Raw genomic sequence first — 20,327 nt, forward strand, 5'->3', positions numbered from 1 at the left:
TTCTTTCTACCATGATTGGTTCTCATCCCTCTAGAAGAGTGGTTCTCAACCTCTGTGTCATGACTCCGTTGAGGGTCTAGTGACCCATTTACAGAAGTCACCTAAGATCATCTAAAAACATAGACATACATTACGATTTATAGCAGTAGCAAAATTACAGTTATGAAGCAGCTATGAAAATAATTTATGGTTGTGGGTCACCACAACATAAGGAACTATATTATACAATCATAGCATTAGGGAGGTTGAGAACCTGCTCTACCACCATAAGCACAAATAAACTTTCTTGTGTAAGTTCCCTTGGTCCTGGTGTGCTATCAAAGTCAAAGAAAAGTAAATAACAGATACAGTAAGTACTTTTACACAGCATCCGGCTGTGTCTCTGAGGCAGGTCACTATGGTTCCAAAATAATCATCAATGGACTAATCTTTTTATGAAGTCAAGAGACTGACACTAGTGAGAAAGAAATACCGAAAGGTAGGAGGTGGGTATAATTGAAGGAGGTTGGTCTCAGGGATGGCATGTCCAGAGAAGCTATATTACACCACTTCCTGTATCTTGCTTCCCATCCTTCCTCCCCACCAAGAAGTGAGGAAGATCATCACCAACATGCATGTCACCATGATACTCTGTCCATAAACATGGAGCCAAGTGACCGTGAGCTGACGCCTCTAAAACAGTGAATGAAAACAAACCTTCCCTTGAGTTATTCTTTGGGATTTGGACCTCAGTGATGGGAAAGTTACTAATACAGCATATGAAGGGCAGGAGCCAGGACCACAGTGCCTGGGGCTACAGAAAATAATGGAACACCACTGGAGGGTTGGACTGCAAAGTAATGTCTCTGTTAAAGAGGGAAGAGGAGACTGAAAACAAATTCCTGGTAATTAAGGAATTCTGCACTGTGACACAGGCAGTGTATCAGGTACACAGGACAGATCTGGGGAAGCCTCTTTCTGGCTGTGTTTCATATTTGTATAATCAGTGTCCTGGCTAATTTTCGTCAACTTGACACAAATCTAGACATACCTGAGAAGAAGGAATCTCAGTTAGAGAACTGCCTTTATCAGACTGGCCTGTGGGAATGTCTAATGAGGCATTTTCGTCTTGGGTAATTGATGAAAGATAGGGTAGACTACTGTGGACAGTAGAAGACCTGGACAGATTGGCCTATGCTGTATAAGAGAGGTAACGGGGCACTCTGGTATGCAAGACTCGGTGGTGCTCTCTGCTTTGGTCTCTGCCTCCGTGTCCCCGCCTTGACTTTCCTCATGGTGGGCAACAATTGGTAACCTAGATACACTTTGTTTTACCTGAGTTGGTTTAGTCCATGCTTTATTACAGCAAAAGAAGGCCAAACTATATCAATCACATAGATCTCACCATGTGTCTAAATTCATGCTTCTAAGTCATTTTCCTTGTGGGAATAACTCTACAATTGTTCTGGAGTGGATGTCTTTGACTTGTTTTTAAAATACCTGCTTTAAGAAACAAGGGAGTCTAAATAAGTATATTCCAACTCAGGAGGCAGATTATCCTGTTATTAGACAATTTCCTTCCCTGAAGAGGTAAATGAAGTTTGTTCATTGTCTTAGATGCCCACTAAGCCCACTGTCACATTCAAAGCCCTTCATGAAAGAGTATTCTCTGACCCAGTCTCTGAGCAGAAGCAATAAGAACCATTAGTCAACCTTTTGGGTCAGGTGTTGGCATTAAGGTGTGGGTTCTGTTTCCTGAACACAAGAAGCTGTTTGAGGACAAGTTGCTTGAAGGTGAAATTGTTGTTTCGTATTCGTATCTGTGTGGACACATGAAACATTCAATGTGAGGAACTGAGTACAATGAGAGCATCTGCAGATTAGTGACTCCTGCTTCCCTGAAAACATAGCATCCAGAGCCTGTAAAGACATGATTCCACAGCAGTCATTCTAATCATCATAAACCCTATTGCAGGGGCAGCAAGAGGACTCAGCAGGCAAAAAAGAACTTGCTGTACAAACCTGATGGCCTGACTTCAGTCTCTGGAAATCACATAAAGGTGGAAACTGAGGAATGATTCCAGAGTAGTCCCCAGAAATTTTTGTGTACACCACACACCATGCATACACAAACACGTATAAACACATGCACACACACATGAAACACATATGCATACATAAATACACGTGCACACATGAAAAAAGAAGGAAAGGAAAGAAGGAAGGGAGAGAGACAGAGAGAGAGAGAGAGAAAGAAACCTGCCTCCCAGTATACTGCTCAGAGTCCCCTGAGGCCTGGGGACAGCATGGGTGGGAGGAAACCTGTATCCAGAGTCTACCAAAATCGTGGTGCTAGTCCCACCTCCACGGATGGGAGGAGGTGAGCGTGGGCCTGTTTCCAGCTCTCCTTCTGGCACCCTGCTTAGAGCCTCCTCAAGCCTGGGGACTGCACACAGGGGAACTCATCCTGGTGTCCAGGCCTTCCAGAGTCTGCCAACATTGCGGTACTAGTCCCGCCTCCTCCCACAGAAAGAGGAGATCCATCAGAAGACAACCTTGGACCTGTAGGCACCAGGAGAGGAAAAGACCCCACCAGCACCCACTGGAAGAAGGGATGGGAAGACGACAGTATAAGAACACATTCAACAATGGAAAGATCAATATGACACCACCAGAGTCTAGGGGTGCCACACCAGCAAGACCTGAACATCCCAACATAGATGAAGCAGAAGAGAATGACCCTAAAAACAACTCTATGATGATTATAGAGACTCTCAAAGAGACAATGAGAAAATCCCTTAAAGAAATAGAGGAAAAAATAACAAACAAAAAAATTTAAGAAATGTCTTTTTGAGTCAACTGACCTGCAGAGGATGCCAGACCCTACCAAATCCCAAAGAGGGACCTGGAAACTCCCCTTCCTGCCTTGCTCTTTCACCCTCCAACAGAGACAGGAGTTCTAGGGGCTCCTACAGCCAACCTTTCCCTCTTGGAGTCCCCTGACCTGTGGCCGGCAGACCCTTCCTGCAACTGAATACCACAGAGGGACCTGGAGGTTCCCATTGCTACCTTGCCCCTCCACTCTCCAATAAGAAGAGAGAGAGGGAGAGGGCCGGGGGACCTCAAGGCAGCAAAAAAACATCCACCATCGATCAGAATTCCTTTCTTGCCCTTGCACCATCCAGGAAAGAGGAGAGCATTGACCTTTGTACCCATACCCACCAGAGGAGGGAGAGACCCCACCTATACCCACTGGAAGAAGGGATGGGAAGACAACAGTATAAGAATACATCCAACAACAAAAAGACTTAAATGCTATCACCAGAATCTAAGTACACCCACACCACCAACACCTGAACATCCCAACACAGATGAAACAAGAGAATGACCTTAAAAACAACTTCATGAATATCATAGAGGACCTCAAAGAGGATATGAGGAAAATCCCTAAAGAAATGGAAGAAAAATCAAACCAAAAAAATGCAAGAAATCAACAAATCTCTTGAAGAAAGCCAAGAAAAAACAATCAAACAGATGGAGGAAACATTTCAAATAGTTCAAGACCTGAAAACTGAAATAGATACAATAAAGAAAACACAAACTGAGGAAATGCTAGAAATAAAAAAGCTGAGTAAACTATCAGGAACTACAAAGGCAAGCATAACAAACAGAATACAAGAGATGGAAGACAGAATCACAAGCACTGAAGAAAAACTAGAGGAAATAGATTCATCAACCAAAGAAAATGTTAAATCCAACAAATCCTTAACACAAAATATCCAGGAAATATGGGACACTGTGAAAAGACCAAACCTAAGAATACTAGGTATAGAAGAAGGTGAAGAAGCCCACAGAAAACATACTCAACAAAATCAGAGAAGAAAACTTTCCCAACCTGAAGAAGGACACGGCTATGAAGGAACAAGAAGCTTGCTGAACACCAAATAGACTGGACCAAAAAAAAAAGTCCCCTCCACACATAATAATCAAAACACCAAACATACAGAATGAAGAAAGAATATTAAAAACAGCAAAGGAAAAGGCTACGTAACATATAAAGTTAGATCTATCAGAATTACACCCAACTTCTCCATTGAAACCCTAAAAGCCAGAAGGACCTGGATAGATGGTCTACAAACACTAACAGTCCATGGATGCCAGCCCAGACTACTATACCCAGCAACATTCTCAGTTACTACAGGATATTCCATGACAAAACCAGACTTACACAATACATATAAACAAATTCAGCCCTACAGAAAGTTCTGGAGAAAACTCCAACCCAAGGAAGTCAGCTACACTCAGAAAAACATAGGCAACAGATAATCTCACTTTACCAAAAGCCAGAAATAGGGGGAAAACTCACACACAATATACAAAGGCACCCACATTTGTAAAGGAAACATTCCTAAAACCCAAATCACATACTAAAAACCACACATTTATAGTGGGAGACTTCAACACTCCACTCTCACCACTAGAAAGGACCACCAGATGGAAACGTAACAGAGAAACAAAGGAACTAATGGAAGTTATGACCCAATTGGGATTAACAGACATCTATAGAACACACAATCCAAACACAAAAGATTATACCTTCTTCTCAGTGCCACATGGAACCTTCTCTAAAATTGACCACATACTTGGCAACATACCAAACCTCAACACATACAAAAAAATTGGAATAACCTCCTGTATCCTATTAGATCACATGGATTAAAGTTAGAATTCAGCAACAATACAAATAGCAGAAAACCTACAAACTCATGGAAATTGAACAATGTGCAATTGCACCATTCCTAGGTCAAGGATGAAATAAAGAAAAAAATTAAAGGCATCCTGAAATTTAATGAGAATGAAGAAACAACATACCCAAACTTATGGGACACTTTAAAAGCAGTGCTAAGAGGAAAGTTTATAGCACTACGTGCCCACAAAGAGACACTAAAGAATAGTCACATTAGAAGAGAATTAACAGCACAAGTGAAAGCTCGAGAACAAAAAAAAAAAAAGCAAACTCACCCCGGATGAATAGACGACAGGAAATAATAAAAATGAGGGCTGAAATCAATAAAGTAGAAACAAAGAATCAATGAGACAAAGAGTTGATTTGCTCAGAAAATCAACAAGATAGACAAACCTTTATCCAAACTTACCAAACGGCAGAGTGTGAACATGCCAATTAACAGAATCAGAAATGAAAAGGGAGACATAACAATGGACACTGAGGAAATCCAGAGAATATTTAGGTCATACTTTCAAAGCCTGTACTCCACAAAATTCGAAACTTTAAAATACATGAACAATTTCCTATAGATATCACTTACCAACATTAAATCAAGAACAGATCAGCAATTTAAATAGACTTATAACCCTAATGAAACATAAGGAGTCATCAAAAGTCTCCCAACCAAAAAAGCCGAGGGCCAGATGTTTCAGTGCAGAATTTTACCAGATATTCAAAGAACAACTAATATCAGTACTCTTCAAAGTATTCCACGCAATAGAAGCAGAAGGGTCTTTGCCAAACTCTTTCTATGAGTCTTCAATAACCTTGAATCCCAAGCCACACAAAGACACAACTAAGAGAACTTCAGACCAATATCCCTCATGAACATTGATGCAAAAATACTCAATAAAACTCTGGCAAATCTGATCCAAGAACACATCAAAATAATCATTCACCATGATCAAGTAGGTTTCATCCCAGAGATGCAAGGATGGTTCAACATACGAAAATCCATCAATGTAATCCACCATATAAACAAGCTGAAAAACAAAAATCACATGACCAACTCACTAGATGCTGAAAAAGCCTTTGACAAAATCCAACACCCCTTCATGATAAAGGTCTTAGAGAGATCCGGGATAACATGAACATATTTAAACATAATAAAAGCTATATACAGAAAACCAACAGCCAACATCAAACTAAATGGACAGAAACTCAATGCAATTCCTCTAAAATTAGGAACAAGACAAGGCTGTCCACTCTCTCCATACCTTTTCAACATTGTACATGAAGTTCTAGCCAGAGCCATACGACACAAAAGGAGATCAAGGGGATACAAATTGGGAAGGAAGAGGTCAAACTTTCACTATTTGCAGATGATACGACAGTTTACATAAATAACCCAAAGAACTCTACCAGGCAACTCTTACAGCTGATTAACACCTTCAACAAAGTGGCAGGCTACAAGATCAACTCAAGAAAATCAGTAGCCCTACTATATACAGATGATAAAAGGGCTGAGAAAAAAATCAGAGAAACATCACCCTTTACGATTGCCACAAACAACATAAAATACCTTGGGGTAACGCTAACCTAACAAGTGAAAGACCTGTATCACAAGAACTTTGAATCTTTAAAGAAAGAAATTAAAGAAACCGTCAGAAAATGGAAAGATCTCCCATGCTCTTGGATAGGTAGGATCAATGTAGTAAAAACGGCAATCCTGCCAAAAGCAATCTACAGATTCAATGCAATCCCCATTAAAATCCCAGCACAATTCTTCACAGACCTTGAAAGAATAACCAATTTTGTATGGAAAAACAAAAGACCCAGGATACCCAAAACAACCCTGTTCAACAAGGCAACGTCCGGAGGCATCATCATCCCTGACTTCAAGCTCTATTATAGAGTTATAGTCCTGAAAACAGCTTGGTATTGGCACAAAAATAGACAGGTAGACCAATGGAATCGAATTGAAAACCCTGATATTAACCCACAAAGAAGCTAAAAATATACAATGGAATGAAGAAAGCATCTTCAACAAATGGTGCTGGCATAACTGGAGGCAGGCATGTAGAAGAATGCGGATTGATCCATGTTTATCGCCATACAGAAAACTTAAGTCCAAATAGATCAAAGACCTCAACATAAATCCAGCCACACTGAACCTCTTAGAAGAGAAAGTGGATGGAACCCTTGAACGAATTGGTACAGGAGACAGCTTCCTGAACATAACACCAGTAGCACAGACAGTGGGATCAACAATTAATAAATGGGACCTCCTGAAACTGAGAAGCTTCTGTAAGGCAAAGGACACAGTGTACAAGACAAAAAGGCAGCCCACAGAATGGGAAAAAATATTCACTAACCCACATCTGACAGAGGGTTGATCTCCAAAATTTACAAAGAACACAAGAAGCAAGTCTCCTCCAAAACACCAAAGGATCCAATTAAAAAGTGGGCTGCAGAACTAAATAGAGAATTTTCAATAAAGGAGTCTAAAATGGCTGAGAGGCACTTGAGAAAGTGCTCAACATCCTTAGCCATCCAGGAAATGCAAATCAAAACAACTCTGAGATACTACCTCACTCCTGTCAGAATGGCTAAAATCAAAAATACCAACAACAATTTATGCTGGAGAGGATGTGGTAAAAGGGGAACACTCCTCCATTGCTGGTGGGAGTGCCAACTTGTTCAGCCACTTTGGAAATCAGTATGGAGATTCATCAGAAAAATGGGAATAAACCTACCACAAGACCCAGCAACTCCACTCTTAGGCATATATCAAAAAGATGCCCATTCATACAACAAGGATGTCTGTTCCACTATGTTCATAGCAGCATTATTGTAATAGCCAGAACTTGGAAGCAACCTAGATGCCCCTCAACCGAAGAGTGGACAGAGAAAATGTGGTACATTTACACAATGGAGTACTATTCGGCAGAAAAAAAACAATGGAATCCTGAGATTTGCAGGCAAATGGATGACACTAGAAGAAACCATCCTGAGTGAGGTAACGCAGTCACAAAAAGAGAAACATGACATGTACTCTCTCATATATGGATTTTAGACATAGATCTGAAGATTGCCAGCTTAGAATCCCATGGCCAGAGAACTGGGAAACAGAAACTTCATTCAGAGGCTGATGGAAGAAGAGGCAGACTCCCACGGCTAAGCACTGAGCTGAACTCAAGAAAGCCAGTAACAGAGAGGGAGGACTGATGACCAAAGGGATTAAGACTGGGCTGGTTTAACCTCCAGAAACAGCTGACCTGACAAGGGTTAACTCTTGAATCCCAGGCTGATGCCTGAGAATCCAGCATGGGACTGATCAAGACCCCCTGATGGAGGTGTCACTGAGGAGGCCTAGGTAATCTATTGAGCCTTGGGCAGTAGATCAGTATTCATCCCGAGTATACACATGGACTTTGGACTCCCACCCAACAATGTGAGATGCACTCTCACCCTGAACTCTTGTGGGAGGGTCTAGGCCCTGCCTTGGATGAAATGACAGACTATGGACACCCCCATGGAAGGGCCTCACCCTCCCTGGGGAAATGAGGGGATAATGGGGGGCGCTGGGGAGAGGGCACGGGAGGAGGGGAGGGAAAGGGAGAGGGACCTGGAACTGACTTGTGAAGCAACCTTGTTTCTAATCTAAATTTAAACTTAAAAATAAATAATAATAATAATAATAAAAAGACCCAGGAAATCCAAAACAACCCTGTAAAAACAAGGAACTTCTGGAGGCATCACCACCATTTTTTACTTCAAGCTCTATTATAGAGCTATATTAATGAAAACAGCTTGCTACTGGCAGAAAACTAGACAGGTAAACCAATGGAATCAAATTGAAAACCCTAATATTAACTCACAAACATATGAACATCTGATTTTTTGACTAAGAAGCTAAAGTTATACAATGGATAATGAAAGCATCTTCAATGAATGGTTCTGGCATAAGGGATGCTGGTGTGTAGAAGACTGCAGATAAATCCATATCTATTGCCATGCACAAAACTTAAGTCCAAATGGATCAAAGACCACAACAGAAATCCAGCCACACTGAACCTCTTAGAAGAGAAAGTGGGAATACCCTTGAACAAACAGACCACTTCCTGAACATAACACCAGTAGCACAGACACTGAAATTGACAATTAATAAATGGGACCTCGTGAAACTGAGAAGCTTTAGTAAGGAAAGGGACACAGTCGACAGGACAAAAAGGCAACCCACAGAATGGGAAAAGATATTCACCAAACCCAGAGTGCTGATCTCCAAAATTTACAAAAAAACTCAAGAAGCAAGTCTTCAAAACACCAAAGGAGCCAATTAAAAGTGGGATACAGAATGAAATAGAGAATTCTCATTAGAATGGCTGACAGACACTTGAGAAAGTGCTCAACATCCCTAGCCATCTGGGAAATGCAAATCAAAGCAACTCTGAGATACCATCTTACTCCTGTCAGAATGGCTAAAATCAAAAACACCAATGACAGTTTATGCTGAAGAAGATATGGAGAAATGGGAACACTCCTTCACTCCTGGCAGTAGTGGTACAGCCACTTTGGAAATCAGTATGGAGATTCCTCAGGAAAATGGAAATCAGTCTACCACAAGACTCAGCAATTCCACTCTTAGGCATATACCCAAAAGATACACAATCATGCAACAAGGATGTCTGTTCCACTATGTTCATAGCAGCATTATTTGTGATAAACTAGAACCTGGAAGCAACCTAGATGTCCCTCAACTGAAGAGTGGATAGAGAAAATGTGGTGCATTTATACAAAGGAGTACTACTCAGTGGAAAAAACAATGGAATCTTGAAATTTTCAGCCAAATGGAAACCATCCTGAATGAGGTAACAGCCACAAAAAGAAAAGCATGGTATGTACTCAATCATGTATGGATTTTAGACATGGATCAGGGGAGTACCAGCCTACAATCCCACTGCCAGAGAGTCTGGAAAACAGGGTGGACCCTAAGATACATATGCATGGTACCCCAGGAAGAGGAAAGGGACAAGATCTCCTGAGCAGATTGGGAGCATGGGGGGAGGGGAGCACAGCTGGGAGAATGAGAAGGGAGAAAAGGAGATGAGAGGAGGACATGGGGGAGCAGGAAGGTTGAGTTGGGGGAAGAACAGAGGAGAACAGGGTGAGAGACACCATAATAGAAGGAGTTATTATAGGTTTGAGGAGAGATTTGGACTAGTGTGATTTCCAGAGATCTACAAGAATGACACCAACTGGCAAACTAACCAATACTGAAGAGGCTACCTTAAAAGCCCTTCCCCAATAACAAGATTGAGGACCACCTTATATGCCATCCTAGAGCCCTCATCCAGTGACTGATTCAAGCAGAAGCAGACACCCACAGCTAGACAGTGAACTCATATATGGGTTTCAGACACAGAGCAAAGGATTACCAGTCTGCAATCCACACCATCAGAGAAGCTAGGAAACAAGGAGGACCCTAACAGAGATATACATGGTCCCCTGAAGAAGAGGAAAGGGACAAGATCTCCTGAGAAAATTGGAAGCATGGGGGGAGGGGAGCGCAGCTGGGAGAATGAGAAGGGGAGAAAAGGAGAGGAGAGGAGGACATGGGGGAGCAGGAAGATTGGGTCGGGGGAAGAATAGAGGAGAGCAAGATAAGAGACACCATGATAGAAGAAGCCGTTACAGGTTTAAAGAGAAGTCTGGCACTAGGGAAATGTCCAGAGATCTACAAGGATAACACTAATTAACAATCTAAGCAATAATGAAGAGTCTACCATAAATGCCCTTCCGTGATAGTGAGACTGAGGACTACTTTATATGCCATCCTAGAGCCTTCATCCAGTAGCTGATGGAAGCAGAGGCAGACACCCACAACTAAACAGTGAACTGAACTCCTGGAACCCAGTTGCACAGAGAGAGGAGTGGTGAGTAAAGGGGTCAATACCAGCTGACCTGAACAAAGGAAGCTCATGGACCCCAGACTGATGGCTGGGAAACCAGCCTAGGACTGATTCAGACCCCCTGAAGGTGGGTGTCAGTAAGGAAGCCTCGGCAATCTATAGGGCCTCTGGTCTTAGAGGAGTAAAAATAAAATGGAAAAAAAATTTAAAAAGTGCTCAACATCCTTAACCCTCAGGGAAATACAAATCAAAACATCGCTGAGATACCATCTTACTTCTGTCAGAATGACTAAAATCAAAAACACCACTGACAGTTTATGCTGGAGAGGTTGTGGAGAAAGGGGAACACTCCTCTACTTCTGGTGGGAGTGCCAACTCTTACAGTCACTTTGGAAATCACTATGGCATTTCCTCAGGAAAATGGAAATCAGTCTACCTCAAGATCCAGCAGTTACACTCTTAGGCATATACCCAAAGAATGCACATTCAAACAACAAGGACATCTGTTCAACTATGTTCATAGCAGCATTATTTGTAATAGCCAGAACTTGGAAGCAACCTAGATGCCCCTCAACTGAAAAATGGATAAGAAAATGTAGTACATTTACACAATGGAGTACTACTCAGCAGAAAAAAAACAATGGAATCTTGAAATTTGCAGGTAAATGAATTGAATAGAAGAAACCATCCCGAGTGAGGTAGCCCAGTCACAAAAAGACAAACATGGCATGTACTCTCTCATATATAGATATTAGACATACATCAAAGTATTACCAGCCTACAACCCACACCACCTGAGAAGCTAGGAAACAGGGGAGGACCCTAAGAAAGACATACATGGTCCCCTGAAGAAGGGGAAATGGGTAACATCTCCTGAGGAAATTGGGAGTATGAGGGGAGGAAAGTGGGAGTGAGGAGAAAGAGAAGGGGAGAGGAAGACATGAGGGAATAGGAAGGTTGAGTCAGAAGAATAGAGGAGAGCAAGATAAGAGATACCATAATAGAGGGAACCATTATAGGTTTAAAGAGAAATCTGGCACTAGGGAAATGTCCAGAGATCTACAAGGATGATACCAACTAAGAATCTAAGCAATAGTTGGGAGGCTACCTTAAATGTCCTTCCCCCATAATGAGATTGGTGACTACCTTATATACCATCCTAGAGCCTTCATCCAGTAGCTGATGGAAGCAGAGACCCATAGCTAAACACTGAGCCGAATTCCTGGAACCCAGTTGCACATAGGGAGGAGTGATGAGTAAAGGGGTCAAGACCAAGCAGGAGAAATACAAAGAAACAGCTGACCTGAAGAAGGGGCAGCTCATGGATCCCAGACTGACAGCTGGGAAATCAACATAGGACTAACCCAGACCCACTGAATGGGGATGTCATTTAAGAGGCCTGCGCAGCATGTGGGCTCTCTGGTAGTGGATCAGTATTTATCCCTACTACACAAATGGATTTGGGGAGTCCATTCCACATAGAGGGATACTCTCTCAGCCTAGACACACAGGGGAGGGCCTAGACCCCGCCCCAAATGATATGACAGAGTTTAAAGATCCCCCATGAAAGGCCTCACCCTCCCTGGGGAGCAGAGCAGAAATGGGATGGGATAGGTGGCTGTTGGGGGACAGAGGAGGAGGAGAGGAAGAGGGAACTGGGATTGACATGTAAAACCTATTTGTTTCTAATTTAAATAAAAATGAGAGGAGAAAAAGAAGGAAGGATGAAAGGGAGGGAGGGAGGGAGGGAGGGAGGGAGGGAGGGAGGGAGGGAGGGAGGGAGGGAGGGAGGGAGGGAGGGAGGGAGGGAGGAAAGAGAAAAAGAAAGGTCTTTATCATTAGAGGCTGGACATGTAGCACTAGGTTTAAACTCTGTAACTGCATAAACTGTGGTGAGCAGTGCCTGCCACCCTAGCACCTGAGAAGAGAAACAGAAGCTCAAGGCCATCCTTATCTGTGCAGCAACCCTGAGGCTAACCTGGGCTTCATGAGAGACTGCTTCAAAAGAAAAGAAGGAAAGATTTAAAACAACCACTCAAATGAATAAAAGTAAGTAATCGTATTGTGAAAAGAACTTGATAATCACCAAAAATGGGCCCCTTCTTTATAGTTATCTCTCAAGTTTCTTCATGTAGGGGACATAGATTTCAGATTCTCTAAGGTCAGCTCTCTGTGATTTAATTCATCAACATTGTTCATTTATGTTTTTATTATGAGTGTCCTGCATCTGTACCTGCATGACAGAAGAAAGCATCAGATCCTATTACAGATGGTTGCGAGTTACCACGTGATTTCTGTGGATTGAACTCAGGACCTCTAGAAGAGCAACTAGTATTTTTAGCCACTGAACCATCTCTCCAATTCTGTCTATGATTTCTAAATGACTGTTTACTAAAAGTAATTGGGGTGAGATAAAGAACAATGCCAACAAAAAGAAAGAGACTCATTAAAGTACAATTGAGAAAGATAAAAGTTTTTGGAGGACACAAAACAACACAACAAATCAAGACACCCTCTCTGGATTCTCCGAGCTGTGGCCTACCCTTCATTTCTGAGAATTCAAACACTCATTCTCCCATGAGTTCATTAACTCCAACAGAAGAAAAGGTTCATATGTCATAACAAAAAATGACAGTTTCTATCACCTGACAATGCAGTGTCATAGCACTAAAAGTGCTCACAAACTCTGGTCATTTAACCTGATCAAATTACCAAAGATCAACTTGTCCTGCAAAGAAAATGACAGAATGCAATAGTAGAGGAGAATGTGTCCAGCTGAGTTTCTCTCCTTTGTAGGTATCATGTATTTCATTTATTTAGTTAGTTATCAATCTATTATTTCTAAGTTTTTTAGAGGAGTCCTGGCCATAGGAAACCAAGGCTGTGGAATTATGTGTTTGTATGGAGCTACACTTGCCAACATCCTACTTTCTATGCTGCATAATCTAGCACAGAAGTTAGAACCACTTCTCCCTAGAACAACTGCCTGGATGTCCCCACAGAAGTTGCCAGTGAAGTGTGGACAAGATCCTGAGTCTCTCTATTCATAATCCCATGAGGACAGGCCAGTTTCAGAGAATAATCACCATTGGCAGAAGGTAGGAAAACATAGTAACAGTCAAATATTTCTTGACAATGATTTGAAAAGAACAGAAAGTAAAAAATAATTTTAAATCACATCCACAAATTTTCAGTTCCCTTCAAAAACAACTGAGAAGATGAAGTATTTTTCATTTAGTTTATTATCCTCTTAAAATTCAGTTGTCCACTCAAGGTCCAAGTATTCCCCCAATTGACAATAAAATGGAAGAAAATTGTTTCAAAACAAAAAGAAGAAAGCTCATTTCCTCAAAGATAAAGAAATCTAGATACGGTAGTGTTGTTCAGTTCTTACATTGGCACCTGGGATACGCCAATCCTGGGCTTGATCCTGGGCACAAAATAAAACCAGAAACGGTGTACTCAGGAGATAGAAGCAAGAGGATCAGAAGCTCATGACTATCCTTTTAACTACAGAGTGAGTTTGAAGCCACACTTAGCTACATGAGATTCTGTTTCAAAATAAAATAAAATAAAACCCTTGTAAGATACCAGATGTACCCAGTGTGCTGATGCTTTTTTCTAAGCCTGACAACCTAGATTGCACACCAGGTCTCACAGGATAGGCAGAAGGAATTGACTTCTGAGAGTTGTTGCCTGGCTTCACATGAAAGCACATACACTTCACTACAACAACATATAAAAACAACATAGATGAAAATAAAAAATCATAAATGAGAGATTGAAAGTGTGATCAACTTTAGCTCAATCAAATCATGAGATTGGGACTGGATAAGTGAATGACTGATGAATTGGAAGGCCAGGGATATATAGCTATTATGCTTCGGGGAGCCTCAGGATACGATCCAGGTCTCCATTGAAAATTTCATGAACAGACTCCCAGTTCAGTGCCTAGTGAGTTTGAAGTGCATAGAAGGAATATCTAGAAACTCAGACTCTGCCTCAGTCTCTCCAACTGCAAATGCTCACAGATAGGAGAGAAACTGAACTGTAAACTGAGGACAGAGAAGACAAGAAGGAGGATCATATTTTAAAACTTCACACAATAAAAGATGATCTTTCCCTTCCTTTCTGGATGGTAGTCAAGTTTCTACCTCCTTAACAAGTACAGAGAATTCCTGCCCAGGATCATAGTTTACACACATTACTGAGATGGCTAGTCTGTCTCAGTCACTACACAGTCCAGATCAATCAACACCCAGTCCAGATCAATCACCACTCAGTGCATCTCAACCACCACCCAGAACATATCAATCAGCACCCATCCAGATCAATCAACTGTTGACTCATCCTACTGAAAAAGACAAAAAACACCCATTAACCAAGTCTACACTTGATTAGAATTTCCAGTTAGTTTTCCATTGTTACTCTCTCTTAAATATGAACAAATAACCAAGGGCAATCTGTGGGGGACATTTTATTACAATAAGTCAAAGACAAACAAAAGCTATTCTTGAAGAGGCCAGAAACAACAGTCAGATGAAGATAGTCACATGAGAAAAGACACTGACTTCTCAAGAAAATAACAAGATGTCCCCTCAGAGGAGATATTTGAGGTAGAGAGGTGTCCTTGACAGTAAGAATTTAGAAATATCATGACACAAGTGACAAGCCCATTCAAGAGCTAGATAACAAGGCTAAATCTCCCAGGAAGCACCTAAGAGAGTCAAGGACATGAAGTTAGAAAGATGACAAGATGAGAGTGAAATCCAGGATGCCCGTGCTCAAATAACAGCTCAATAAGAGGAGAGGAAGGAAGATATCATCAAGGGTAAAAGATGACAAAATCTACTGAGCAAAGACACCTGACTGAGGTGGCAAAGGACTTAACAGTCATCATCAGTGTCAGGCTGTGGAGCTAAAAGAGAAACCAGTCACAGGAGTTAGAACACTAATTCTAATTCCAAACTACACAAACTTTGACGCAATGTCTTCAAATGCTGTAGGGAAGTTTCTTTTGTCTACAGAAAGAAGAGATGGAGAACTAAAGAGGGAAGCAGAGGGTAGGATGTTCCTCCAGGGAGGAGCGAAGAACAAGAAAGAGTCAAACCGAGGTGGTGGTGGCGGCTCATCCTTGTAGTACCAACACTTAAAAGGCTGAAACAGGAATATCAGAGAGAGTTCGAGGCCAGTCTGAGCTACATAGTAATTCTATGCAAGCCTGAATTACATAGCAAGACCCTTGAAAAAGAAAAGAAAAGGGGGGTGTGGAGATATGACTCGATGGTTAAGAGCACTTGTTACTCTTGAAAGGGACTTGAGTTTACATTTCCAGTGCCTGCGAGGTAGCTGACAACCATCTCTAACTTCAGTTCCAGGGGATCCAACACACCTTTGTTATCTGTGGGCACCACACGCACACATGGTGCACATATAGACATCCAGGTAAAACAATGACACACATCAAATTGATTTTTAAAAAATCTTAAAAACAAAAGAAAGACAGAAGGAAGAAATAATGAAAAAGAGTAGAGGGGAGATTGGAGGGAAAGGAAAATGAGGGGAGGAAGTTAAACAAATTCATAAGGAAAAGAATGATGGAGAATTACAAGGAAATGACACTGAGCTGGGCTTGAGGTTGTAGTTCAGAGGGAGGTGGAGTAGAGCGGACAAGAGTGGGAGGCACGGCCAGGACAAAATGAAACCCCTGACCCAGTGAGGGGCCTGTAAGAAAGAGAGAGACTCAAAGAAAGCCAATCAAATAGGGGGAAATGAGCTAGATATTAAGTCTAGATAAATTGAGTTCTATGACATAGAACACTAAGATTCTATGATAGAAAACATCATTTTGCATATCATTTACTATTAAGGTATTAAAAACTAACAAGACACACTGGCAGAAAGAAGAACTGAAAACTGTCCCCAGAAAGCAGGAAAGGGGGTAAAAGTCAACTCAACATGATTTCACTTTTACAATTTTCTGTGTTACAATACATTGGTAAACATGAAAATAAACTCAGCCTTGACATTGGTCTATCCCTTGCTGACTCACGATTATGCCACACTGTAGACACCTTGTAACTGGAGAGTCTAAATAGCCCTGATGAAGGATTCAGCACAGAGTTGGCAGATTCAGAGAGTCCGTTCGTGTGTCTCAATTTCATGAAAGCGGTGTCTTAAATTCCCAGTTCACTATGGACTGGATGGGACCTGAAATGGACCCAAGGCCACCAGTCTCACAAATCATACTGGCAAAGTGGAGACCATGTCTTCTAACTTCCATATTAGCATTATGTACTTTGGGAGAGCAATGCTGTTCCCAGAGAGGGAAGTCTGAGCTTCGTTTTCTGTAGGGGAAAGTTGAAGCTAAAATATCATCAAGGACTAGGATACTCACCGACCCATCAGGAAATGAGGTAGTGATATTAAGAAACACCCTAGGCCCATAACCACACATCCAACACCAATCATGATAGGCCTGTGCAGTTTTGTTCCAAAGTAACTCACGAATATAATCAACAATAGGTTTCCTGGGAGGGGGAAATGAGAATGCTTGTTTCAGTGAAATAGTATCACATCAAAGCCAACCAACATTTGCACTCTAGAGTTCATTGTTTAACAACCACCTGAAGAATACGGGGATGGGTGCTTAGGAGGTTTGTGCAACACACACACAAATATATATATATATATATATATATATATATATATATATTCTAAAGGTTGTCCTTCATACTGGAGAATATTCCTGAATCTATTCTGGATTAATTAGCCCTTGGGAATGGATAGAAAAGCAGGTGTCAGCCTGTACATCACCACCAATCTCTCTCATGTCTGTTCTATGCACAGTCAAATGAATTTATATTTTTTAACTTACTATTCAAAAACCCCCTTATTGATCAACATGGTCAAACTGGATGCTTCTGCTTCTATGTTAAACAGAGAGAAGGTAAGAGTCCTAACCCTCCAACTGTGTCTTAGATCTAAATTGCAGGAGTCAAAAAGTCAAATGAAACATTCCTTTCTGTGGGTTAGGAGAACACTGAGGTTTAAATAAACTCACCATTCTGACAGGGAATCCTTGAATAAACATCCTCAAGAGAGGAAAGAATGAGTGTGGCTGGTGGCACACATGTGCCATCCCTAGTCATGGGGGGGTCATAGAGGAAGGCTACAAGATTAAAGTCTTCCTATCTACAGAATGAGTTCACAACCAGGCTGGGCAACTTACTGAAAATTTGAAAATAAAAAGTAAAAACAAGAGATGGGAACAGAGGGTTAGAATGATTGGCTGATGTGTTTGAGGCCCTAGACTCATTAAGTATCATGCACAGAAAAAAAGAGGAATTCAAAAGAAGCAAATATATAAGTAAGCTCTCCTCAAACAACATATTTTTAGTTTGATGATGGATATTATACATTTAGTTTGATGATGGATATTATACATAAAGATCAGAAAACTCAAACACACTTCTTTGATGATTTAGCAAATCTCTAAGTGATCACAAATACTTGAAAGAGATTTGAAGACTCTGTTTTTCTTTCAATTCCAATGCTCTCTAGTCTACTATCTATGTAGAATATATATTGCTTGAATGAGTGTAGCCCACCTCTATATTACCCTTGTATCAGCCTCTCTTTGTTTCCAAAGGCCCTGTCACTGAAATCATCATGCAGAAGGTAATGTCCCAGGATGCCCACTGTTTGAACTCTCTGTGAATCTTCTCAGTCTAAGGCTGTATGTCCCACCCCCATCAAATGCACTGGATCTTGTCTGAAATCTCTATCATTTGAAAGGAAAAGCATTCTTCTACCTTCCCATAACATTAGGCTGACTTCATCCCACCTTAAACTATTGGATGGATGGTTCACCTTCACATTTGCCTTCCATTTCTCCACCTGGCAAACCTTACTCCTCCAGGGGACTGTCCTCCCCAGCACAATCTGTTCCATAAGTCCTTGGAAAAAACCAATGGGCTGCACTTGCTGCACCTAACACACTAGAATCTGCATAAGGTCCATGTAAGACCTTCATCCTGACTGCACTGTGAAGGCCTAGGACACAGGTAGCAGAGTAGGCACCAAGGAGCTTGATCCTGAGAGACAGGATGGAGCATCCTCAATGTGGGTTTCCTTTGCTGTTTTCAATAAATACATTATAGGCTATTTCACCTTGAAAGAAGCAAAAACTAAGAGTAAACCAGAGATGAGAGGCACTTCCAGGTCACTTGGTTTACAGAGAGCATCTTTCTCTCCTCCACCCTTTGAACTCTCATATCCAAGTTTGTCACCCAAAATCAGGGCTAAAGTTCATTCACTCTTCTTAGGAATTGTGCCTGACACAACTCAAATTCAGGAAAACATCCTTGTCTGTCTAGTGACTAGGAGCTGAGAGCTGTCAACGTCAGAGACACAGTAGGGCAAGAGAAGCATTTGCTCTCCTTAGGCTCACCAGTTCCTCCAAGCTCCCACAGCAGCCTTCTAAATGCCATGAAAAGGCATTAATATCTCTTTCAGTTATCAAACGATGGATTTAGATATTAACACTCTGAATTTTCTGTCTGGTGTCAGAAAAAAAGGGGGGACCATGTCAAGGTATGTGACAAAAATTGGGTGTGACAATTGGCATGTGTACATAGTGGATTCTTCACACACAAACCAGGTTATTCAATCACATCAGTAAGCATGTAACTCGGTCAGATCAAGTAGTCTAAATGCAGGAAGTAAGGGGAGAACGTCAATATATAATATGTAACCGTAAAGATAACTCACCAATCTCAAAGCTCCCATTGATAAATCCAACTATAGATGTGGGGATATCGAACTGTCTCTCTATTTGTGTGAGCATGGAATTCATATAAGTTCCTGATAGTGATTTGGATACAAATGCCCATGTTAATGCCACCAAAAACATCTAGGAAGGAAAACATTAAGAAAAAAGTGAGAACTTTGTTTGCCACGTATGTATATCTGGAATCCACTGGCAAACAGGGTTGTGGGGTACTTGCATAGTGTGTGAAGGTGTATTGACGTGATTGGTATAATAAAAGACTGAACAGTCATTAGCTAGGCAGAATGTATAGGAGGGATTTCTGGGAAGAGAAAAAAAGAGGAGAAGAATATAGGTGCTCAGGAGATGCTGGGAGACTCAGGAACTAGGAGGTGCAAGATGGAAGAGAGATAACACCATGTGATAGAATATACTAATATAAACATGTTAAATTAAGCTGTGACAGCTAGTTAAGAACAAGCCTAGGCATCTTTAATTCAACCAACGTAAGGACCCAAAAGCAGAAATGACCTCTATTCTGCTAGTTACTCACTAAATTTGAAAACAAGCTGGAGAGGAATATACATTATTCCATTGTGATTGCATCAAAGTCCACCTGACTTAACTGAGTTCATGGTCTAGAAAGATGGTTCAATCTTTTACATCAGCCATCTACAAGGCTGAGGTAGGAAGAGTTTCAGTTCAAGGCCTGAATGAGATACATAATGAGCTCTGTGCCAGCCTAGACAACTTAGTGAGACCCTATCTCAAAACACAACAAAACAAAAAAATTTTAAGGGCTAGAAATGTATCTTAGTGGTGGATTTGCCCATCATTTCTGGGTCCTATACTGAGGGGGGATGATTTCATAAAATATAAAAGTATTTTAATCAAAAATTACTAATTCTTCTCATAGCTATAGGTTGTAACTGATAGTGAC

At 41.2% G+C, this 20,327-nt stretch overlaps 1 protein-coding gene across 14 annotated transcripts in view; it reads right to left on the bottom strand.

The window, feature by feature from the left end:
- Positions 1-20,327, bottom strand: part of LOC101831756 (solute carrier organic anion transporter family member 1A5) — a 107,160-nt gene that overhangs the window by 45,036 nt on the left and 41,797 nt on the right. For 7 of the 14 annotated variants that reach the window (XR_005876597.1, XM_040743518.1, XM_040743513.1 and 4 more), the window contains 3 exons: positions 19,390-19,531; positions 17,015-17,147; positions 1,693-1,799 (listed from right to left, as the gene is read on the bottom strand). The exons of 1 other annotated variant lie outside the window; for it this stretch is intronic. Coding sequence is in view for 11 of the 13 variants with exons in the window: in XM_040743518.1 (XP_040599452.1) it covers positions 1,693-1,799; positions 17,015-17,147; positions 19,390-19,531 (382 nt within the window). In the remaining 2 variants the exon portion in view is untranslated. Of the gene's footprint in view, positions 1-1,692; positions 1,800-17,014; positions 17,152-19,389; positions 19,532-20,327 lie in introns of those variants that run through there. 6 more of the 14 variants (XM_040743520.1, XM_040743519.1, XM_040743522.1 and 3 more) reach the window with 2 other exon arrangements.

Source organism: Mesocricetus auratus, unplaced genomic scaffold (genome assembly GCF_017639785.1).
Source record: "Mesocricetus auratus isolate SY011 unplaced genomic scaffold, BCM_Maur_2.0 Super-Scaffold_100001, whole genome shotgun sequence".
Classification (NCBI taxonomy): Eukaryota; Metazoa; Chordata; class Mammalia; order Rodentia; family Cricetidae; genus Mesocricetus; species Mesocricetus auratus.